Consider the following 26092-nt stretch of genomic DNA (forward strand, 5'->3'; position numbering starts at 1 on the left):
AACATTTCAGTGCTTCATTCTTTTCTTTGTTTTTTTCTCTTGATGTGAAAAATCTGGATTCTTTTTTCTAGAATGTTAAAAATGTTACAAGATTTACCAATTTTTTAGCAAGTTCCTCACTGCTGAAAATGAGAAGGGGATAAACAGAAGTCTGTGAGAATATCTCCAAGCATAAATATATTCTACTACTTACAGGACAGCTTATCTTGTAAACAGCCCAAATATTGCATCAATTAGTATTAATCAAATTGCATTGTGAAGAGTATGCACAGCAATATGAGCAAAAGCTGGGAGAAGAGATTTTGTTAAGCTTAATCCTCAACTGGAAATGTAAAGTTTATGTACAGATTCTTAGTGCACCAGAAATTCATAATTGTATAGATCGGGTTTACTCAAGCAAAAGCTTATGGTGAATATGCACTGAGTTAAATTTTTAAGAATTATACAAAATTCTCTGGAAAAATATTAACAAATTAAAAAAATATATACTTTTATTGCTTTGTTCAGCATTTTCCCCATGTGAACCTAACATGCTCAGTTATACAGCTTCTTTGCCAAAATAAGATATACACATGTAAAGTCTGAGTAACCCCAATGGATATTCTCAATAATCAGTACACAAACTGTACATTAAAATGCCAGTTTTGAACTCATGCATGGGTAATACATTTAAGCAAGCATATTTATGCCTTTCTGTGTATTTAAATGTATGCCCAAGACAAGATAAATGCGAAGTATCTTAGTATACAGATAGATAAATGCAAGATATCTTGCAAGTCCTATTGCAAGAAAATAGTTATCTATTTTATCTCTGTGAATATAGTTCAGCAAGAGAAATGAGAAATTACATGCTCCCTCCTTACAAGACTGATCAACTCTTTTTAGAAATGCCAGAGCAGGGAGAAGGAAAAGCTCATGCGCAGTGTTTTTTTTCCCTTTTCTGACAACTGTAAGTTTTAAAGGGTAAAAAAAAATGAATTACTAAATTGATGTAATGATAAAAAGTCAGCTTCTACATGCATCCAATGGCAAAAAATAACCAATCAAAACTATAAGAAATTGTCAAATAAAAAAAATCCTCTTGTTTAAAAAAAGTTTAGCTTTGATCGCTTAGAGAAAAGGCGAAGAACATTTCAAGTGCCTTTTCTTGGCAGGTGACACACAAGGAAAATCCTTTTAAACAAACTTCCTTTAAAACCCTGTTACCTTCAAAATGATCTCAAATGTAAACATACTAGTGAAGACATAATCTGCATACCCTAGGATCTGGAAGGTAAACAAAAAGTTACAAACATTATTGCTAAAGCTGCTTTTGAGCTAACAAGGATCAATTAACAATGCATTACCTTTAACAGGATTTCAACAGTAAAGATGGCTGTGAAAGCATAGTCAAAGTAACCAAGTATCTGCAAGGTATAATATGTGCCACAGTAAGAAATCCATCTATTAATAATTTTTTACAATTTAGACCACATGCACAACAACACCTGAAGAAATCTAAATAGGTAAATGGGGAATTAAGTCAATATAGTTTAAAATACCAGCTACTGTGCAACCATTTTTGTTTACATAAAAAATTATTAGATGTCACCATAGTTAGATATGAGATTTTACCACAAAAACCCAGTAAGTGAGACTTTCTTTCAATTCAGACTTTTCTCTGTCAGCTTTCACAGGTACTTTCTTCAGCCTTTCACAGAGATACATGACCTTACGAACAAGAGAGATGTTTACTATTAAGTTAGCTTTTTTTGTTGTCGTTACTGTACAGACTGAGCTAAAGTGTCACAAAGCAAATTAATGAATAACTGAAATAATTAAAATCAGCACTGCATCTATTTTTTCTGAAACTTGGAAGATATAGCAGTGATTTTTTTTTCCTTGAAATTTAGAAGAACCCACACCTGTGACACGCATAGTGACATGCAAACTTTTTAAAATATTTTGTATTTCATACTAAAGCCTCTATTGTCAACAGGAACATTGCCATATATTTCAACAGAACCAGGATTTCACCCTTTCAAGGTGGCAGTACTGCTAGCACCTAATTTAGTTATTGCCATGCACTGCAGTACTGCACTAGTTTAGTTTCAAGGATCCAGCAATTCACCCAGCAATCAGTTGTGCACAGAAACATGTTGCCTGTGGTGCAGCAGATAATAAAATGGGAAGGAGGAATAAAATAAAGAGACAACACGCAAAGGAAATATTCCTATTAGATCAGATAAAAGGAATTTTTCTTTCCCATGTTCAGATGAAGAATATATCCTTCTGTCCCTTTCAGGGGCTGAAAGAGTCATATATGAAAGCCATTCAACAAAAATTAGCAGTAAGGAATTCTAGAGTTAAAAGACATGTTTTAAAGCCATTCCATTTTGTTAAACTTGTTTTTACACTCCTGTACTATGTCATGAATTTCAGCAGAGACACAGAAGCTGAGACCCATCATGATGGTTAGCTACCATGTTCAGCAGTAGCAAGTGTGTCTTGATCCCTCAAGGACATAGCCCATGTGCTGTCCATTATCTTGGAATCTTACCACGACCTTCAGTGATGGGCAAACACAGGATATTCATCACAAAAAGCAAGGACTGTCTAGAAGCAATGATATTTGCAGAAGGGATAGCATGAACACTCACCAGAAGGCCATAATATTGAACTTGAGTGCCAACTGGAATAAGCAGAGGCCACTCTTGTAAAAACTTAACAACCAACTTTTGCATCATATTTTTCAGTGTTTTTGAGTCTTCCACCTACCAACTCACAAACTCAATGCTAAGCTCTCTATTCTGTCATTCAACTGGAAGTTCTTTCCCTTGCCAAGTTGGCCATTTGAAGGAAACATGATCACTGAAAATAATAACAAGGAAAATATGCAAGTCTGGTGCATTTGTGAATTTTTGCAAGAGGGCAATGTCTTCTCAAAATCACTCAAACATTTTACCTGTTAGGTAAAGGAATAGGAATAACCTCTTCAATTACTACCACTCTGGAGTTGCATCTTCCTAGCACTCCTCTGGTTACAAAAAGAAATACCAGCCCTTCAAGCCATTTCTACAGTAACTATTTCAGTATTGCTCACCAGGTCTGTTTTGTTCATCTGCTATCATGATATATTTGTAAGATTGCACTTGTTCAGATTTACAGATATGGAAACAACATGGCTCCACTGAACACTACGCAGAGTGCCTTTGTGCTCTGACCTAGTTTTACCTTTGGAGAAAGGTAAAATTGATTTTGGAAGGTCTTTCTGTTGATGTCCTGTTGTTTTTTTTTTTTGTTTTGTTTTGTTTTTTAATGTTATGAGTTCAATTCTCAAGCTTTTCTCTAGAAGGAGAGGCTAAACAAAAGCTGCATTTTCCATGTAATTGCCCCAGTAGTTCTTTACTGGAACCTTTACTGACCTAGTAGACCCATCTTGGAAGATGTGGAAGAATTTTCTCTAACTCCATGGCTATCTCTGCAAATCAGTAATAAGACAGGAGAGGACTGGAAGTTCTGTCCAAGTCCCCACAGACTATTACTGGTTCCATCATCTCAGCTATTTCATACCTAATCAAAAGCATGCACAACTCACAATAACTTGATAGGCTTACTTCACCACTAATACAAAATGGTTCTAATACCTATGATGTTCCAACAGTAAAGTTACTTGTCTTTAAAAGATTTATGTCTCTTACAGAAAAAAAAATACCTGTGTATGACTTGAAAAAGTAAAAGGAAAGTTTCTTAACTTGAAAACCAAAACTCAGGCAATAGTCCCAAAGGATTGTTATTCTGTGAAGAAATATTAATCTTCAGACATAAAAATGATGGTCTTACATTATTTCTAAAAGAGTGGCTGCGAATTGGGTCTTCTGCTGCTAAGGAAACACTGCTCAGCATGATGAAGACAAGGATGAGATTGGTAAAGATGTGGTGATTGATGAGCCTATGGCATCCCACTCGAATTCTGCAGAAGAAATACAAAAATATACTACATGTGCAAATAGAATTCAGCAGATAGCTAATACAGATTTTCTATTACTTTGCCAATGCCAGTGGAACAGGAGAACCATCAGCAGCTAAAAAGCAGTGTGTATACTGAAGCTATTGCTATGCCTTATAAAAATTTAAAAAATTCAAAATCCAGTCCACCTGTTGTGAAGGCGCACTTAACAAAGGAATCTAAGAGAAATAATTTCCCAGCAGAATGGGTTTTGAATGTCATTAGAAGTTCCAGTGTTTCTACCACTGTGCACATACATAAAGGACAATGTCAAATGGGCCAAATGCCACATGTTAAGTCATTTCAGATCCCAAGTTTGATTTGACATTTATTAAAGCTGTCAAAAATATTAATTTGGTGAAATGTTGTTTAGGATGGAGATCTCATTGTGTTACTTAAAGACTCCACTTAAATCAGAATCTCCTGGGAAGACTCTTTTTTGCAGAATTATAGGACAAGTGAGTGTTGAATATTACAGAGCTGCTACGATTCAGCCAAATATGATGAAGTGGAACTGCACATATGCTTACAATCACTGAGACCAAGGTTACTGAGCACTTCACTGGAGTTGGTCCAGGATTAAATTTGCAAAAAGGCAGGATCGGGTTCTTAACTGTTGAACACCAAAGTTGTCTGAAATATTCTTCTGAAGAATAAGGAGGCTCTTAGTAAAAATTTACTCTACTGTTAAGTAGATTATCAGCATACAGTGTATCTCAGTTAAGCAAAATTTTGGCCTGAGAAACTATAGCACTACTTGAAGTCAAAAGGAATTTGATATGTTCAGATCTAGTGATTTTTGCATTCAGCATATGTGTTCTTAAAATTAACAGTTTAAATAGATATCTTTCCAGTTTGTCTGAAAATTCTGAGGAATATTAGATAGCCCATGTAATCAGTAAGATACAAGACCAAAACATTGTATCCTGATCCTCATGCTGTCTTTTAGTCTTACCTGTGATGACCTCAAATACTGAGAAGACAGTATTTTCCCATACCAAATAACTTTTAAAATCCTTTCTAAGACTACTGATAAAATTGCCATATATGAATGTATCAGCTATCTTCAGTCCTGTAGGAAATGAATTCTGTTCACTTGTTCGCTTCTGTCCAAAAAGTCAGTAACAACTTTTACTGACTATTGAAGCTTGCTTTCTTCATCGCTATAGAACCTGAAATGTTCTGGAGTTAGACACTGGTGAAAGATTCCTGTTCCTCCCCAAATCCAACTACTATTTCTCTTGATTTTTTTTTGTTAAGTAATTGTCTTTCTCTTCAGTGTTTGCTTGAATCTGGAAAAATACTGTCCCCCTAAGAGGAATATATATATCCTTTCTCCTTTTCACTTTCTCTCTTTCTTACTTTCTCTTCTTTCTCACCCTTACAGCTACAAAAAGGTACCTTTCTTCCTAGGGTTTCTAGGAATCCTATCTCATGTAAAAAACACTCGTATCATGTCACACCTTTTATATCCAGTGCCTAACAAAATAAATAGCTAATATACATTAAAGAATACTTTTCACCCTGATGCGGGCTTGATAGTCTATATGTAAAAGATGCTGTCATCTTTGACAGTGGGAAGCAAATTAATGTATATAACAAATTAGTTTTATTTACCAAGTCATTTAGAAAATTGTAGGAGATATACCAATCTCTATCTTGCTGCAGACAGATACTGCAATTCTTTCCTTAACCTCACACCTCATTGCAAGACAGCCTGCTCCTTCATCACCTGAGAAGCTAAAACAGTATTTTTCAAAATGATATTTACGGATTGGTGCTGCTGAAAATGAAGAAGGCACTCCCTTCAGGGATTGGTGTTATCTTCTCCTTCATATTTAGTTCTGATATTCTACGGGGACGTGGGCCTGCTGGTACCTCTGGTTCTTCCTCCTCATCTTCTTCATCTTCACCTACTTTAAATTAAACATTTCTTTTACTAGGAAAGAAAAAAAGACTTTTTTTTTTCATAACAATATACAATTTTATTAAAATATATATGGCTCACTGGAAAATTATGTATGCATACCACAGTTCTAAAAATCTATGAACCAATATGAATGAATCTATGAAAGTTCCTAAGAGATTCACCCCAGAGTACTGAAGGAGTTAGCAGATGTCCCTGCTGACTGAAAGCTAGACAACGCCATACCCGTCTACAAGAAGTGTTGTGAATGGGGCTACATCTGGTTGGCAACTGGTCACTAGTGGTGTTCCTCAGGGCACAGGCCTGGGGCTGGTTCTGTTCAAAGCATTTATCAGTGATCTGGATGCAGGAGTGGAATGACTCTTAGTGAGTTCACTGACAACGGTAAACTGGGAGGTGCTGTTGATTCTCTGGAGGGATGATAGGCCTTTCAGAGGGATCTAGATAGACTGGAACATTGGACAATCAGCAATGGGATCAAATTCAGTATGGGTAAGTGCCTGGCACTGACACAACACTGGGACAGGGCAATGCCAGACACAGGTAAAGACTGGGATACAAGTGGCTGGAGAGCAGCTCAACAGAAAGAGATCTGGGAGTTCTGGGTGACAGTAGGCTGAGCATGAATGAGGCAGTAGTGTGCCCTGGCAGCCAGGAGGGCAAACTGCATTTGGAAACACAGCATAGCCAGTCAGTCAAAAGAGGTAATTCTGTCACTATAAATATATTGTTGCTGCAGCTTTACCTTTAATATTGTGTGCAGTTCTGGGCTCCGCAATATAAAAAGGGTATTAAGATAATCAAAAGGTAGGGTAGAATCAGATTTCTGTATTAGGTGTCCAGATAATCAGTCAGAACTTATTATTAGACAGACATGTCTGCCGGACTAGAAGAAGCTAAAACAAAAGTAACTGAACACCTTCAGCCCTGGAATCTCCTTTTTTTGCCAAACATTTTAGAATTTGCTCTCGCATCCAGATAAGAATAGGCCCAGCAGTTTTCAGGCTCACAGTATTAACTCTCATGTATGTATGGTCTAGGGAACTGAAGAAAAAGGTCATACTTCACTTACAGATCCATTTATCCAGTGATAACAGAGCACAACTTCACCAACTTCAAATGAATTGATGCAGTGTTCAGTGAGAGCTAGTTTAGGATATTTTAGCAAACTTAAATGCTCTTGTCTTCTGGCTGGTATTCACGTACCTGGTACATCACAGGGTGGATAGGGATCTTTATCCTCATCCTCTCCTTCTCCATATTCAGCAATTGTCACCTATGGCAATGAAAGAGATGCACAAGGAGAAATAATTTTTCGTATAGCTTTCTTTGTGTATAAAACTTATTAGAAAGCAAAACAACTGAGCCTCTGAAGTCAAGAAAGTCACCCCCATGTTTACTTTGAGTTTTTTTGAAACAGTGTAACACAGAGAACAGTGGAAGAAAACTGACATTTTAACACATTTTTATAAGATGATTTTTATATAATATCCACATACTTCTACCTGTGTATATTACAATCAGGATATAACCAACAGATTTAGTTAAAAAAAATATACTAAAATCATTTGAAAATTCAAATAAGAATTTATCATTCACTAATCTCTTTCATTGGATTTATCTGGCAAAACACATACAGGGATCCTAAGGTTATGTCAATTAATTATTGCATGCTCTAAGAGCTCCCCTTCTCAGGATATCAAAATCAAAAGGATTTTCTGGACTAAGAGATTCTGCAAGGTTGCAAAGCATCAGAACAGTTTCCTTTGCCTAGAAAAAATATGTGGACGATGAATTCATAAAACAAATCACAAAGCACAGCAGGCTTGAAAAGTACTCCTTAGAGTGAAACTTAGTGAAACTGCTTCTCTAAAAGACACATTTTAAAAAATAAACACCTTACTATCCTTGGGCTTCTTTTGGTCACTTTCTGCCTTCTCACTTTTTTTATTTTCCAGACTCTCCTTTCTACAAAATACAAAAAATATATATATAAAAATTAAAAAATTACAATGCAAATAATGTAAACACAGAAGACTTAAAGTGAACTATACCCATTCTTTGAAAAGTTAAGAGAGTATACCTAAACACATTGTAAAATATTTAAAAATATATTTAAAACAGTCAATGTCAGAGCAATAAAAGCTATTGCATTTGAATGCACTACATCCATTTAAAACATTATCATTTTGAACATATTGCAGAAGCTAATCCCCCAAAAATTCAATGCATGATCATTACTCCTTTCTAGGTGGATAAGTTGTGCCCTTGGACTCAAATAACAACTTGCACTGACTTCAGTACGCATGCGCTGATCTCACAAGAGGTTGTATTCTTCTCTATATAAGGGTTACAGAACTGATTCCACAGGGCAAGAACAAATTCACTGGCAAGAACAAATACATTCTTGTTCTAATTGTGCAATAAATCCTACTATTGTAATGTTTAAATATCAGCTGGCTTATCATTATGTCCTTAGATGACCCTATTTTCCTAGTCACTAGCCAAATTTTATCTAAAATTATTTTAATTGGGTGTTACTTTAATGTCAAGGTAAATTCTTTCCTTCTTTTCTCCTCAGTCCAGTAAATTTTAAAGATGGTGAAGGCGTTTATGTAAAGAAAATCCTTATGAAAGAATGAATTCCTTACTTTCTTCTTCCCCTCTCCTGCTCATTCAACAGGCCTGAACTGTTTTACCTTGCATTCTTTTTCCTTTCCTTTTCTTCTGCTTCTTCCTTCTGAGCTGTATTTAGACTTTCAGCATCTGCCAAGTTATCCACAGCAATGGCCAAGAAGACATTTAGCAAGATATCTGTTTCAAATCATTTTAAGGACATTATGGCTTACCACACGTTTAGTTTATTATCAGCAGAAACACTGACAATGTGAGAGAGATAAAACCCATGTTCCCAACCTTAAGTGTAGAGATGTGTGATGCTGGAGTGTAGTACAAATAACACTCATTTCATGGACCAGAATAATACCAACTGTAAAATCAGCAGAGGTCAATTAGGGTCACTGATTTTAAAATAGCAGAATATTTGATGTATTTAAACGAACAAACAAAATAACTTTATGTTTGCCTGATCAAGTTTTAAATATGAAACATTGTTTTGTAAAAGTCAAGACTGCTCAGGCATTTTGAAAAAATTATTTTTATAATGCCCTGTCTTCTGTGTCTATAACAATCTCTATCAAATTCCGTACGTCAGTCCATATCAGTTAAGTACAAACACTGATTCAAGTACTGTATAGTACAGAAAATAGAATGTTTTTGCCCTTTTATTACCTCCTGACCTTTTAAGAACTTATGAGAATGACACCAGCTTCTTTTGCTATATGGGACGAAGGGAGTATTTCCAGTGTACTCAATGCAGGGAAGGGGAATGCTGCTGAAGACTTAATCCTAACTGACTTAACATTTCTCCTTATAGATTTCTCTCATCTGGTCCCTGCACTATACAGTGGATCACTGGCTCCACTGTCAGTGTGCGTAAGATTTATCAGGGCTATAGCAAGCATCAAAAGGATGAACGGGAAATTACTGTCATAGAGATTAGACTACATCCGTGCATTTTGAGGACAGACGTCAAATAGAGACAAGCAGGTAGAATAAGGTTTTTTTCCCACTGAAGGAAGAATGAAAAAAATCTAGTGGTTTGGTAGTGGCTTGAGATGCACTTGGAGATCACTGGAATCTCATCCGTTAGGGAATGTAAAAAAAAGGGAATTGCTGTACAAAGAACAGTCAATTCAAAGGATTTAGCACATACAGAATGGGTGTTCATATCCACTGCAATTTACTCCCTCCTAGAGAAATTTTGCATATGCCCCCAGTATGGTTACACCCTGCCACACAGTCCCATTTGGAGAAGTTTCCAGGGAGCACAAAGGATACAGTTACCACAGATGAAGAGGATAATGAAATATATGCAGACTATCATGCCTGAGGATGATGGGCCACCGTATGCCATTATGCCATCGTACATAACAGCATTCCAGTCTTCACCTGTTAGGATCTAAGAAGCAGAGACACTGTTAGTACCTCAATATCAAAAAGAGAAATAGAGGATTATGCTTCGTCTTCTCAAAATACACTATAAAACTAACTTTCTGTATACACAAAGCAATACCATATTTTTTTTGTTAATAAGCATTGTTTTAAAATTGCTATTTAAATAAACACCTCCTGAAAGCCTGGGTTTAAATCTACTAGCTTTTATTTTATGGTAAGCAATTACATCACTGAACTTCAAAAGCAAAAATAACAAAAATAGAAAACTAGAATTTTATTGATTTGGGCATGCAAAACTAAGAGCCGTAATCTTCAGTAATGCCACAAATCTGGTGATGCCCCCATGTTCAACACTCTTGAAAATCAAGATTCTCAACTCAGTATTTGTTGCAGATTCTCTTTTCAAAAACAGTGGTCACAAACCTTTTCTAGTGTGTCATTTTTTAGTCCTGTAAAAGAGTTTTCCCAATTTTGGTTTTAACTAGGACCAGTCATCTTATCATAAATTACATAATACACATACAGTACCAGTATAGTTTTTGAACTGGTATCTATTTTAAACTGAATGGAGCTCACTGCTGTGGGAGAATTACATAATTTTCTTATTTACTATGGTTTCACATAGTTTACAATGTGACAACTACACTTCTGTACTGCTACAAAAATTCTTATTATTATGAGAAAGGTTATAGGGGATGCTTTATATATTTTTAAGTAACTTAAATAGTATCAGTTCTATCCTGGGAAAATAATCTCATTCCAAGTAATCAAGTGACTGTTCAAGTGATAGGTGTGCCAATTTCTGAAATCCATTTTTGAGAGCTAAATTTATCATCTGATTTTCATAGCTGTTGAGCACCCAACAGGTTGGTTGCTCCAGAGCTTATTCTCAAACTGAATGAAGCCTCATTCCTTTGAAAATCAGGCATCCTAAAATCTGAATAAAGTCCAACTTAGCAGGGTTTGAAAGTATGGTCTTAATTTTTTAAAGGGGCAATGTCAGGTCAAATGTGGATACTTTTTTCTTAAGGAAATTTCTCATTAAGATTTTGTTAAGTTAAAATTACCCGAAAAGGTTTTTAGCTTGCTCTGGTCAGCCACCAGATGAAACATCTACTGAGGAAGCTGACACAGAGTTGAGTCTTACAGGGTCACCTTTAAACATTCATCTACAATGTCTGCAACCAAACACTGTGGTAAGCTGAACACGAAAATGGCTACAAAGATGAAACTGCTATGCCTAATTACAGTGTCCAAAGAGGGAAAAACAAAAAACAGAAGCATCAGAAAATAGTGAAAAATACACTGTAAGTTTGGCCCTGTCTTTTCAAAAGCAATACGCAAGTTGCTTTAAAAACATAATAAACCTGACAGTGTCTCTTTAAAGAAATTCATACTTATTTATACATTATAGTAACTGATAGGACCCATATGCAAATATGCATGCTTACAATGCTTCTCAATTTTTCCTACTTGGGAATAGCTGAACTTTTATACAACTAATAAAGTTAAAGAAAACAAAGTAATTAAAATAAAATAACATTCCACCTCTTCTTCTAAGTGTATATTTGATGGACAAATAAGATTTAGTTTTGTGAAGTAATATGACAGCTATGTTGCATAGGTAGATCAAATAAGACATGAAACAAATGGTACAAATGGTGCAGAATTACCAGAATACTGAATTTAATGAGCAGAATGCTACTTAAAGTAAACTGAATAAATAGTATTTGTGATTTCGTTTTCAGGCAACATGATCATTTAAACAGTTTTGTTGATCATCAAAGGTAAAATGTTTCATAGGGGATGAAAGACAGTTACCTGGAATACAGTTAAAAGAGCTTGTGGAAAATTATCGAAGGTGCTCCGTTTTGTTTGAGTTTCATCAAAATTAAATTTGCCTCCAAACAGCTGCATTCCAAGCAACGAGAAGATTATGATGAAGAGGAAAAGCAGAAGCAACAGTGAAGCAATGGACTTCATTGAGTTTAACAAGGATGCTACCAAGTTGCTCAGGGATGCCCAGTGCCTATAAATTAAAATGTGTGTGTTAACACACACGAGGAGAAAAAAAAAAAAAAAACACAACCAAAAAAACAGTAAAAGAGCAGTGCATGATGAAGTATTATAAAAGAATTGCTGATCACTCTTCAGCTATGCCTAAAGTTAGCAGTATTAGTTAATCTTACCTTGTTACTTTAAAAATACGCAGGAGACGAACACAGCGAAACACTGAAATTCCAAGGGGTGACATAATTTCCAACTCCACCAAAATGGTTTCAACAATGCCACCACAGACAACGAAGCAATCAAAGCGGTTAAAAAGAGAAACAAAATAAGCCTGTAGACCCAAGCTGTACATCTTTACTAACATTTCACAGGTGAACAAAGCCAGAAGAACTTTATTTGCGATATCTGGAACAAAATATTAAAAAAAAAAAAAAGACATTTCTGAATTCTCATATTTTCCATTTTTATTTTAACATATTTATACTTATATATGAGTTTACAGTCTTATGCTTAAGAAGTATGAAAGGGCTGGGTTTTGGGTGTTTTTCTGTTGTTGTTGTTTGCTTTTTACTTTGGACTTAAAATGGCAAAAGTTACACAAGGATGCAGAGCTTCTTACTACTTAAGATCTATTCATATTTCCAATCCATTGTGGAGTTCAAGACTGCTCAGTTCATAGCTTGAGTCCACACTAACTTAAGGAATGCAGCCCACAGCATGTTCTACTGTGCCAGTTACCATTTCCTTCCTCATCTTTCAAGCACAGTGTAATAACAAAAGTACCGGAATTTTGAATTTATTATTGTCAGATTTTTTACTGGTCTGCCATTAAGCTGTGTTACAGATGTGGAAATCTAATACACTCAGTCATTTCTTGTATCACCCTTTAGGACAGCAACAAACAACAAAATGGCAAAGTACAAAAGTAGCCACTGATAAAATGCAAGTATACATAATCAAAAACAGGACAAATAATTTTTGACTGTACCTTGGATCTGGGTCAGCCAGTCAGGTTGATTATAATGTTCTGATGAGATAGTTAATGTGTTCAGAAAGACCAAGACAATAACAAGCCAATAAAATGTGACAGATTTTACTGCAGCTCTACATTTTCTTCGATTAAATCGATTCCAGCGACGCCAGCGTCGACTGAAAGTTCAAATAAAAACAAATTTATGTTATACAGAAAATGCATAAGAACTTAGGGAGGGTTTCATCTGCGTAGAAAAATAGTGCAAGTTATTATCAGTCACAGATTAAGAAGTGCTAAATTATTATTCTCATTTTAGATTTTGTTATGGATTTCTAATAGTAAGCCACAACCTTTGGAGTCTCTAATTGTCTGTGACAGTTGTGTTAATCTGGATTTAACATGGCATTGAGTAACAAGATGATTGAGTAATCTGTCTTCCTAGGCCCCATACAATTAATAGCAGCAAAGAAAAGCCCACAAAGGAATTTAGAATTCAGATTATATTTAGTCTGATAATGGAGGCTTTGAGTTAAACTATGGGCAAAACTCGGGATCAAACAGGGCAGGAAAGTTGAGCTCATCTTTTAGAAATCTACCCTGTAGTGTTAGAAATCTCAGTCAGCTACTTCTAGAGGTTTCTGTTGATGTGCCTTGAAATCTTACCAGTTGGCAAGAGTTTGTGAGATGAATACGGGTGACAATCAAGGACAAGTAAACAGACCCTAGCCAGATATGAGCTGGATTCTGACTCAGGGCATTAGCTCAGTTTAGGCCTCATAAAACAGAATTCAATTTCTGCTTCACTTCTGGGAGCTGTGGTAAACCAAATTAGTCTTATTGGGTTGCATTTCTCTTTGAAAAACAGGAAGAAAATACATTGTTGGATCATAGGAACAGAAGGATTAGAAAGCACCTGATATTATATAAAAGGGAAGCACATAAAATTCACATACCCGGAACTACAGCTGTAGACTCAGTAAAATTTAGGAGCTCACAACAACTGCTTTATCCAAAATTCAAGAAGAGCAGGCACAGATTCCAATGATGGAAGCTTAAGCAAGCCTTAATACAGCAAAGAGCTCAGGAGTAAGCATGGTACGAGCTTCTTCCTCTGGAGTTTTACAGTCAAGTCAGCATAAAGGAGTGGTTTGCTCTCCCTGTTCTGCCCACTCCTTTTCCATTTGCCAAAACTATACCCAATCAACTGAGTCAGAGCTGAGAACTGACTGGTGGAAACCAATTTTTTTCTTCTGGGTTGATTTTAGCTGGTCAGTTTTCTGATCTAATTCCTTGTGTTGCTGCATCACTGAAAGAGCAGTAAGGATGACTGGCTAAGACCAGGGAAGGGCACCACAGCCTCTTGGCAGTATCTCTTAAATGGCACCATGGCACCATGGCTATGGAAAATCATTACAAATAACTAGGTCAATTCGTTAATACTTTTAGTGCCTGAAGTAGCAGATAATGTATTTTGTACACATAAGAATGTGGCTATATAAAATAGGCAAACAAATTATAAGATTTGAACTGAAGAGTTTTCTGTTTTTTAGTTACCACCCCTCCCAGTTTCAAAATATAAGCTCTATTTTTTTTTGAAGAATGAAACATACCCTTTTATTTTGAAGAGAAATTCCATTTTCCTAAATTTGCAATGATATAATACTGTTTTTATGAAATTATCAAGAGTTTTTCACAAAATATAGCAGTTGAGTAAATATTCAGATCACAGAGAACACTTAGAATTGATATAGTTTGTTATAACAAACCAAATTATTCACTGCTTAAATTCTCTTTTAAATAATTTACCATTTTTCTTCATAACTATTTATGAGTAAGCCATTATTCTTACAAATATGTTCCCAATTTCACTTTCATTCACTGATATATTCATGGTTAGATAGCCCTCTAAGACCCTAGTCTTAAATTTGATACCACACATGGAAGAGAAGTAGTAGGAAGACCTCCAGGTGCTGCAGACCCCTGCAGCACTTCTGGATGAGATGTACCAACATCTCATTGCTGACTGCCACAAATTCTGTGAGTAGATGCACCATGGCATGCATGAACAGACTTGTGTGACCTGTGTTTTTAATGCAGCAAGAACCTGTTCTGATCAAAGAGCTCATGCAAAAGACATTTAGGATAGTGACAGACAGAATCTAGACAGCTGGAGATACTTTGACTACTTTCTGGTTTGCAAGTAAGTTTTCTTTCAAATTGCTGTTAACTATGAGAACAATGAATGTTGAGATGGATAGCACTGACTGATTGCTTCTTACAGCTTGAACTATTAAAAATGGCAGATTTGGGGGGAATTTTTGTTTCTCAAAATGACGTAGCAGATTTCATTTTGCAGAGTTCTAGTGTTTTCTTTTTTCCTTTATATACAAGCAATGGGTATGGATCAGAACTTAGACATTACTTCATTTTCTTTGTAATGTTTGTATGAGTTCCTGCTGTGCAAATAGACCAAATTTGGAGAATGTGATATCATGGCAGTCTATTGTAATTCCTGATATTTGACATTTTATGCAACCACTTCAAATTCTAGTTTTTCCTTTAAAAATAGCTTAAGTAGGCTTGGCAGCAATTGACAGTGTAAAGTTGATTATTTTGATTCATGAGATTATCTCTAATCATGCTTGTTTGGTTTTTCATTCTCAGCTAATGAAAAACTAAACAAACTCTAGTTCCATTTGTTCTATTGTGATGCTAATTGGAAACAATGCCAAGAGAAATTACAGACCATTAGCACACTTTATCTCTTCTCATTAACCTAAAAGCAATCTCATCTCTCACATTTCTCATGAACAGTTATGCTTAAAGGTCCACATGGACCTAACTGATGAAATCTCTAAAAAGATAGGTCTATATTCGCTATCATCCTAAATGCCCAGATCTCCATAGGCCAATCTTCAGCAGAAGACTGAGTGAACCATATATATGTGCTCACCAGCTGGTTGGCGGAAGGGGATGACAAAATAAAGCCCAATCACAGAGTGACATGAAAGTATAGGAAGTTTTCTCAGTGTAGAAAAGAACCATTAAAATGTTGCCTGTGTGCTCTTCTTCAAAAAAGAAAGACTATTCAGAAGGAATGCAAATCCACTCAAAATGGTCGCAATCCAATGGTCAATGCTCAGAGAACATTAGCGTTAGTAAGGCTAGTAGAAAAAAAACTGGGTACACTATTCTTCACTGCTGCAAGAATACACTGCTGCTACCAATGATTTACTTGCTATAAATTCAAAACTGAAATCACTTTTATTAGGGTTAAAAAATTGTAATGGTTCTAGGTGTTGCCAAAACTGCTGATTCCACATGTTGACAAATCTTGATTGTCCCTTTTTCCACTGAAAATTTTTTGTGAAAAGATTTATTTTGTGGATTGTCTGCAACTGTAGGAGTGTCTTTGCCCTTCATGATTCATTAGGTCTGCCACTTGATTATTTTCCTTAAATCAGAGAGCTTTTTTTTTTTTTTTCTCTCTTTCTCCTTCATAGAACAACCCAACCTTTTTAAACAGAAAGAGATATGTCTTCAGTGTTGGCAATTATCCTTTTTAACTGCTCAATTTATGTTCTGTATGACTGGAAATAAATCAAAATAAAAAACCCTGTTGGTTTTGTATTGGCACATCCCACGTCTACAATATCAGGACTATTAATTCTGCTCATGACCCTTCCTTTCTGCAATCATACTTGCAAATAAAAGCTCACACTCCCAAATGTTCTTAGTAAGTGAAAAGAGAGCCACAAATATTGTTAAAGCAAATCAGGGAGTTTGATTCCCAAGAATGTTCATGAATATTTTTCTTTTGTATTCACCAGTAACTATTAGCAACAATTTTCAAGCAGTACAATTTAAAGAACAGTAAACAAAAAATAATCATATTAGATCATCATGATGTGTAAATAGGAAGGAAAACAAAGAATATATAAGGATCAAGGAAAAAAAGGGATGAAAAGAGAAAGGAAAATACTGACCTGAACTTGGACTTTGAGATGGTTTGACTAAAAGAAAACGAGAACAAATTTTTAAAGAGTGTAGTAAAAATAATTGACAAAAATTCATTCTCCTTGGAATAAGGCACTTTTCCAATTCAATATATTGGAATTACATATACATAAAAATAGGCTCCCAACAAGATGCTTCATGAATCCTAAAATATTATTGTCTGTTATTTATTTTCTGTAATACCATTCCCAAAGCTCTACAAATTTTCTAAATGAAAGAAAGGAAATGCTTTAAATCTACATAACTAAAATGCTCATGTAGAAGATGCTTGGAAAACACGAAAATCTGAGCAAATAAACAGTGAACACCATTGTATATACAAATATTTCCATACATTCAATTATTGCCTACAAAATACATATTCTCCAGTTCATATACAACATAATAGAAAACATTTTTCTTTTTTGCATGTCATAGGTGACTTCCTTTTATTATTGTTATTATTATGGACAATAGTAATTACATTCTATACAAGTTTTCAGGAAATATAACTCCACTGGAAGTTTAGTTGAATTTATCTACATTTTCCTAATTTGAGAACTTTAGGAGTGTGTTAATGCCAGAGTCTAATATAAAGTAACAAAAGGTAACAAATAAATAAAAGCCACACAAAGTTTGACTACTTGAAAGCAATTTCGGCTAAATCAGCAAAAGGAAGAGAATGTTTCTTTTAAATTTTGAGATGAGGAGGTATCCTGATTTTGGCTGGGATAGGGTTAATTTTCTTCCTAGTAGCCGGTATGATGCTGTGTTTTGGATTTAGGATGAGGACAATGTTGATAACACACTGATGTTTTGGTTGTTGCTGAGCAATGCTTACACTAAGTCAAGGGCTTTTGGCTTCTCATACCGCCTGCCTGCAAGGAGGCTGGGGGTGCACAAGGAACTGGGAGGGGACAGCACCAGGACAGCTGGGCCAGACTGGCCAAAGGGCTATTCTGTGCCATGTGGCATCGTGCTGAGCAGTGAAACTGGGGGGAGCTGACCTTCGTTTTTCTTTCTTATTAAACTGCCTTTATATCAACCCACAAGTTCTCGCACTTTTACCTTTTTTAATTCTCTTCCCCATCCCACCGCGGGGGGAGTGAGCGAGCAGTTGCGTGGTGCCTGCTGGGTTAAACCACAACAGGAGGGAACCTGAAACAGTGTGTGTGTACTCACCATAAACTCCCATAGCATGCTGGGTTCTCTCCTTCTCCACTCACGTTCTCTGTGTTCACTGATTCAGTTTCACTGGTGGGCATACTTGCTGTTAGGAGACAGCAATTGTTTTAGAGTACTAGCCAAGCAAGGCGTTACACAGAATCTGATCTGTTCTGTTACAAGAATGCCTCCACTCTGCAGATCTAATGAGAGCTTGGAAGGTCTGAGGAATAGTAGATGAAGTCAGACACTTCCAACAGTCCTCCTCTTATAACAAAACAAATCACACAGAATTCCAGAGTATATTATAACTTTTTTGTTTCATTTCAGTGATTCGTCATAACTGCAGAAAATGCACCACAGAATACACTGTAGGGAGATTTTGCAACAAAGAGCATGTTTCTCCTAATAAACAAATGCTAGATTCTGTGACCTTTGAAGGGTTCTGTTACTACCTTGGAGGTAACCATCAGTTTAATTCAAACCTGCTTGCTATTCCCAAGAAATACCGAAGTTCCTCTCAAAACCGGGGCTATCACATTCCAATCACACTGACTACTCTATGCTTTCACTTCCATTGTCAAATTACAAAGGCAAGACACCAGAAAGTAATTGTGCCTGCAAATATCACATGAGCAGACAGGAAGGAGCACTGGGAATGGCAGAATGGGAACTACAATGGATGGAGAGGACTACTACTAATAAAAAGCAGGTTATCTGGAGGTTATCTGGTCCAACTCCTTGCTCAAGTAGGGATCATAGTTAGCAACTCTAGCTAATGATTTGTTAGACTGAACTCATTTGTCAATTCATTAGCACCAGTTACCTCCAAATCAACTGAGATAGAGAGAGGACACCATATATTGATAGGTATTAGGAAAGGATGAACAATCAAAGTGCTCAGTACATCCTAGGAGAGAACACTACTTCCACAGCTGCAAAGGAAGCATTAAAGGAAAACTTCAGCAACAAGAAAAGTGTCAAATTAACTTTGCTGATTTATATAGAAGAAATATCATATAAAGTAGGAAAAAAAAAAAAACGGAGAGAAGGTGAAAGATACACAGAAATAACTGTAGAATAGCAAGGAAAAAAAAAGCAAAATAGAGTATCTTAAGGGTATTCTGGGTTGTACCTCCTGATGGTTTGTTGCTTTTTGGATCAACACATATCCAAATGTCTGATATATATATATATTATATATATATATATTTTTAAGCCCATATCTGTGGACTGAGATTAATGAAGACAGAAGGACTACAATGCCCATTTCTATTAGGGATCTCTCACTATTTTGTTGCCTAAATGAAGCTTAAAGTGGGCTTAATTATTCATGTTAATGTGAGTGAGAACTAGGCACTAAAATTCTGTTTTGTCTACTGATCAGGTACAAAATGTTAGTAACAGCTTCTCTGCATAGCCACTGTATTGCCTCAATACTGACCTAGAGATACTTGCAAGGGATTAATGGTAGGTTGGTTTAAATGCCCACCAATTCCATACTTGAGAGACTGACAGCTCTGTGCAGACTAGATGCTCAGCAAGCCTTTGCAAAAGCTGAGAATCTGTCCCCACAAATGTAAGTTACCATTACATGAAACGTTAAACACAGACTTGGCATAGCATAGAAAGATCCAAACTGTCCATGTGGGTCTTTGAATAAAACAAGACACTCCAGGCAGTAAGCACAGCAAAACATTCTTTCCCAATATCCTTCTGTTTTGATTATTCTTTTTAAATCTTACAGTATTTTATATATGAAAAATCCCTGGTTAGCACCTGCAAGTGCCTCTGTTCTAATATCATAATATCATCTAATATCATTGAAGTTTTAGAAAATGAATACTGCTAGTCTCATGTGAACTTCACAGCTTACAGAGTTAAAAAGGATTTTTGTTCAAAATTAAAGCATGTAGTCTTTGACGACATCCAAATTCCATAATTAATATTTTCAAGGGCTTAGGAAAAAAAATGACAAAACTGTTTCAGGCACTGTCTCAGATCTTCAGAAGGAAGAAGAAATGCCAGCTTTATTTTGCAATAAATACAATGAGTTTCTCTGTCTGGTAAGGAACTGAAATGGTTATTCTTTGCTGGGTGGTAGCTTGCTGTTAGGAAACACAACATGATAGCCACCTAGTGATGAACATTTTAGCATTTGTTATGGGTAACCACAAACATAGGAGTTCAGAAGGCTTGTTTCATATGCTGTTATTAAGAGCTGTTACATAAAAGCAGAGCTAGGACCACTTTTGCAGAACGTCCCACATACACAACATGTGCAACATCCCTCACACTTGTGCATCAAATATACCATCCCAAAGCAGTACCTAGAATCTTGTTCCTCAAATTGTCACTCCGTGTCACACAAATGCTATTTTGTTTTAATATATGTCAAATAATTTTTTAAGTGTAAAGTAATGTAATTTTTATTTAAGTCTACCCAGACTTGGTGAGTTAATGCACAGTTAGAATTATCAGCTCTTTCTGAACATGACTGCATTAAGAAAAGCAAAATATCAAGGAAAAAAATCTTTGTCTCTGTTGAAGCCAAAGTCAGTTCCACTAATTATTAAGTATAGCCGGGATGTCATCCCCTGTTTCAAACAGGGATGCTGCTCTAGCTCCATTAGTGACTTGCAGGTGCTTTGTTAGCAAAATAGGAGAGGAAAAAAAGAACCATGGCAGTTCAGTTTAAATTAGAAACACATCTATCATTATATGCAATTTGTACACCAACAGAAAAACTTGACAGAAGCACTGAGAAAGGCAGAGTGTGGAAGTCTAGCTCCAACAATGCTAGCAAGTCTTTAAATCTTTAGCTGGAAGAAAACAGCAAGAGCGCTGCATGACCACATCGACTCTAACTAATGCAAGCAACTTGGCAAGTCTTTTGAGAAGACCCAGTTTCACAAGGACAGCTTTGTAAGGTGGTGTTGGCTGGGCAAAGTACAGCACACAGAAGGCCAGCTTTGAGGTCTTAAAACCCGTACTTCAGTATTCAAGGGAATATACCGAACTTTCTCTGTTCTTTATTCATCTTTTGCCCTCATTTTACTGGTGTTCTGGAAAGTTTATCTAGATTTCTAGATAGTATCAGCTCTCTTCAAATTATGGGAACTGGTTTCAAAGGACAGAATGCTTGCATTAGGCATTGTAACTACCCATACAGCATGCAGCTTGATACCTTCCTAAGGGTACAGAAATTAGGTCAAAAACATCAGCTACTGCATTTTATTTGTGAGAATAAGAACATTGTTTGTTTTTTAATTATTATTATTGTTTGTTTTTCCTTGTGATACAATGCTGGCTCTTTACTCTAAACAGTCTTCAGATTTTTGGAGCAGGAATTTCAAAGCCCACTCCAGGACAAAACCATGTATAACTAAGAGGGAGCTGGTGTCCATTAGCATTGATGTGTCCCAGCCAGCTGGAGTTGGAAGAAATAAATTCCAATAATCCTGCTATGCAACAATCTAGCGTTAACATGGAATCCAGAAGCAGGCTAAATTACAGCCTACAGTATTGAATGGTGGTGGCACATATTATTGTGGCAATTTCTTTCCTACAGAAGGTATATAAATTCTATTTTACTCTGGTTGAACTTCAGCTATGCATTATCAATCCACTGGCTGATCTCACTTCCACAGTGAGCACCTGGGGGTAGCTTTCTGGTTACACATGCTGAAAGAAAAACCTGCAGAAGCACAGTGATCTGTACAGCTAGAGTACAATAACCAGAAATAGCTACTGGTGAGAATCATACAATTACTAAACACGGTATGATACTGGCAACATTTTAGAGGGAACCTTGCAAAATGCTCTTCTTGTGTCTGCTACTAATAGCCAACCAGTTCCATAAGCTTCAGAATTGTGTCCTAATTCTTTCTCAAATCAGTACATAGATTTTCTCAATTCTTTATGCCAAATATTTGAGTTAGTCAGATAGAAAAACAGTCTAACAACCAAAAAAAAAAAAAAAAAGAAAAAAAAAGCGGCAACACTATCATTGCAAATTCATCACAAATTTCCCTAAATCTCCTGTATGTCCAGAAAACAGATCAGGAGGAAATCTTTTGACTGTGAAGCCCCTCAGGACAAATTCTGTTTATGGAGGGGCTGCCTGGAATATGTTCTATGTGATACTGAGGTATCTGCTTACATAGTGCAGATTTAGTTTTGATACTATCAACGTTCATTCTCATGGGCTTTCTTTTCATTGGCAGCCCTCAGAAACTAAAGATAAGTTTGAATGTGGTTGGTTGCCTGGCAGTGGAAGGACAGTGAAATAATCGGTATTACAATGTACGTAATATCTACATAAATAATTTTTTAATTTTTGAAATATTTTTTTAATATTTGTAAAAATGAGTCCATAAAGTCCTAGCAAAATAATATTCTGCATTCTTTGAAGTAACTGCATCATATTTGCCAGCCTTTGGCTGAGCCACAGCAGTGACTGCCTCATGACAGCAAGGAATTCAGTTGCTCCAATAACTTTGTTGTATGTAGGATTAAAAACAGATCTCCTAATTGCTACCATTGTGATAATGTCAAATCAACACATCTGCCAGTATTAAAAGAGTGCAGATTTGAAAATGCCCATCACACTAAAACCCTTCTGCATCTCCAGTGGGAGTGGAAGAGAAATTGAAAAACCAAAATTACCAAAACAAAACTATCAATAGCAAGAGCAGATACAGTAAAAGTGTGGGTTTTTTTGTTGTTATATCCTGCATTTAAAATATAATCAAAAATATAAATATTATATTTAATATTTATAGTAATATTAGAATATAATATTAGAACCATGCTGTTCTAAACTTGCAATATGATCCAGTATAAAGCTTGTGACATACTTTGATGGATTTCTTCACTCCTGAATTTAAAATATATTTTGTATCTTGTAACTTTAAAAAAGAAAACCTATGCTTAAACAACATTTAAAGACACTTCAGTCAAAATCTAAATGTATTAAAAACTATGCTTTAAGAAGGCAGAGCACTGCAGCACCAGTCTATTTGAAGCATGCACTTCACAGCAGAACCACATGCATGGGTGTCTACATGCTAGATGTATACACCTTTGCTATAGAAAATGCATACAATATGTGCTTCAAAGGCTAACACATCAAATGCAGTATTGACACAAAAGAAAGTTCAACTGCAAATCAGAGCATGTTTTACCATGTTTATTGGAAGAACGGCCAAAGCAACTAAGTCTGCTTTTCTTCTTTTCTTCCATTAAGTCAGCCAATGTAACCCCTTCGTGTTAAATACATGTAATCCCAGCATTTACACAGTAGATGGCAGCAGTTGCAACGCAAAAAAAAAATTAATAAAAACGTGTCCAGATACACAACACAAGCAACGTTAGGCAAAACAAACTGAAATTACCGACTGCATAATTTATCAGAGCTACAGCCCTCACCTGTCACTTGGATTTTTGCATTTTGAGCTAAATTCACACTCCTTTGAAGACAAAGGGTAGTGGTTTTTGTTGTTGTTTGTTTGGTTTGTTTTGTTTTCATTGATTTCAGGGTAACTAGCTGTTGGTTCAAAATAAAGATGAAAGCTTTTAACATTAGTAGAAACATACTGGCAATTCTAGTAGTTATAAGGTTGTACATTACTCAACAACACTGAATACCTGCCCACTATCTGCAACAAAAATGCACAAATACACGGGTTTCATATATAAATAACTCAGTGAAAATTCAGTTATCTGGTTAGAACTTTTGAAATGCTGTGGTCTCAGAAACCTAAACTACATTTTTTAATGACCATACAAGAAGCCAATAATCACTGATTTTAACTGCCTTTGAGATCAGTACCTTTTCCTGTCATGGCGAGAAGAGATCTCCCATATCCTAAACCCAAAGCTCTACCACATAGTTGAAGAGCATCATGGTGATCTTCCATCACCATCCTCCTCAGTGGCAGTCACGACTGTCCAGACACTTAGCCATTTGAAGTAGGGCCACAGCTGCTTAGCAGCTTGCAAATGCTTATTCTATCCATCTTGGGGCTCAGCTCTACCACCTGCTCCAAAGATAGTTCTAGAAATCATTTGGACTCAAATCATTTCCCAAGCTTACTACTCAAGATTATTAACCTGGTGATAGCTAGCTAAATTTCATCTGACTCTCAAAGAAGTAGTTCATCATCATAATTATGCTCCTAATCCAACAGCTTTCTCTGGAGTAAGTGGATAGACAGCTCATGCCCTCTCTCATCGCACCTTCCGATGCAATGGGATGTGCAGCAGAACACACCTTAAATGCAAGAAGGTGGAGTGATTGAGCAAACCTTCGTCCTTCACACCCTGTTGCAGATGATACTAAAAATGAATGACACTGCCACATATTTAAGCACATATGCACAAACCCAGAAGAGTGCTAGGAGATTGTCCATTCGCTGGATATTTCCACTCAACGTCCACATATGGCATGCTCAGTGCCAAAAGAATGCTGGCAGGTTAATAGTTTACTGTGAAACAAACCAGTGAGCTTGTGCAAAGCGTTTTGTGAACCTTTTATGACTCAGACAAACCAGAAGTGATTTTCGCAAGATGCCTGGAATATACAACTTAAAGACCATTCCAGGTGATTGCATGCACTATGTCTGCTTTGTGGAGGAAAAATGATGTTAAGACAGGTATCTTGCCAGGAGAAGATGACCAAGATCTCAGCCACAGCTAAGAGCCTAGTATACTGATGCCATCACCATCCTGATTTCTTAGTTCACTTCATTCTACAATGCTAGCAGAGATGCAGAAGTAGGAATCACATCAGGTCTGCCAGCTTTCCCTATGTTCTCTCTTGCTACAGTAGCAGAAATTAAGCTGACAGGCCTAAAGAGATACCACTAAGCATACAAAAGCTGACCACCTGCAAAGGAAACATTATTAATTGAAAAGCAATGCTGTATTGATGAGACTGCAGTAAATTCATTCACTTATTAAATCTCCATTTCAACTGTTTTTCTCTGAAGTCAAAGAAAAACTGCAAATATTTGCATTGTAAGGGTATTATGACCAGCTGACAGTCAATGTATTAGGGCTTTGAAGATAGAACACACATTAAGTATTCAGTAGTTTTATAACACTGATAAAGGAGTTTCTACTCTTCTTTGGTATTTCTCATGTTAATAAGTTAGCTCTGATACTGTATATTTAAAATAGAAGCAACTATCTGAAATTCAATTCTTGAGATTCATTTTACAGTTCTTTTAATTACATTCTCTATCCTGTTGTTACTCTGGAAGTCTCCTCCAACTCTTAATTTGTCCTAGAACTATGTCTAAGTCAAAAAGCTCTCTCAAACCCAACAAGTAAGGAAACAGGTATTTTTGATTTATGAAAGACCTACATGATCTAGAAGCTGTTTAAGGAATGATGGGGCAAAGGGTTCTTCACAGCAAATTAATGAACAGGCAATTTGAATGTGATGCAAAAAATTCCTGAGATTTCATCTGCAGACTTCGCAACCAAGTCCATCACAGTTGTGCGTATCTGGCATCACCCACAACCCTGCATGACAGCCTTGTACACTGGATTTTACTCTGTAGAACATGCAATCTTTTACTTCTTAGCTTTAGAATTTTATACTCATTCACAAACCCATAATTTATGTGTATCTTCCACACAAAATTATTAGCTATCACCAAACACAGTGAACACTATTAAATCTTTGGCTTTTTTGCTCTACTCTAGATCAAACTCTGCTTGCGCTACGGATTTTTATATAGCTATGAATTACTCCTTTTAGGGCGATACTGACATCATCATCCCACAAGTTGCTTCCCAGCTTCTCATAAAATCATCTTATTTCCTTCCCGTCAGCAATGCAGATTCAGACCCTGCTTTTATTGCAAACAAAAGGACTGGTACATTTCTTAAAAATAAAAATATTTTCAAAAACTTAACTACATGCATTACAGAGCTAAGTTTAAAAACAGATATATCAGTATCAAACTATGTAACTTTTACTATTTTTTGAAATTCTTACTTCAAACCT

At 36.1% G+C, this 26092-nt stretch overlaps 1 protein-coding gene across 26 annotated transcripts in view; it reads right to left on the reverse strand.

Annotated features, from left to right (window-relative positions):
• Positions 1-26092, reverse strand: part of CACNA1D (calcium voltage-gated channel subunit alpha1 D) — a 186600-nt gene that overhangs the window by 62332 nt on the left and 98176 nt on the right. For 15 of the 26 annotated variants that reach the window (XM_083795903.1, XM_083795890.1, XM_083795900.1 and 12 more), the window contains 12 exons: positions 18094-18181; positions 16902-16928; positions 12931-13091; positions 12122-12347; positions 11754-11961; positions 9816-9936; positions 8615-8729; positions 7814-7883; positions 7122-7191; positions 5760-5904; positions 3823-3952; positions 1347-1406 (listed from right to left, as the gene is read on the reverse strand). In XM_083795903.1, the coding sequence (XP_083652029.1) occupies positions 1347-1406; positions 3823-3952; positions 5760-5904; positions 7122-7191; positions 7814-7883; positions 8615-8729; positions 9816-9936; positions 11754-11961; positions 12122-12347; positions 12931-13091; positions 16902-16928; positions 18094-18181 (1421 nt within the window). Of the gene's footprint in view, positions 1-1206; positions 1267-1346; positions 1407-3822; positions 3953-5759; positions 5905-7121; positions 7192-7813; positions 7884-8614; positions 8730-9815; positions 9937-11753; positions 11962-12121; positions 12348-12930; positions 13092-16901; positions 16929-18093; positions 18182-26092 lie in introns of all 26 variants that reach the window. The other 11 variants (XM_083795894.1, XM_083795883.1, XM_083795893.1 and 8 more) reach the window with 4 other exon arrangements.

This window comes from Anser anser (assembly GCF_964211835.1).
Source record: "Anser anser genome assembly, chromosome: 12".
Taxonomy (NCBI): Eukaryota; Metazoa; Chordata; class Aves; order Anseriformes; family Anatidae; genus Anser; species Anser anser.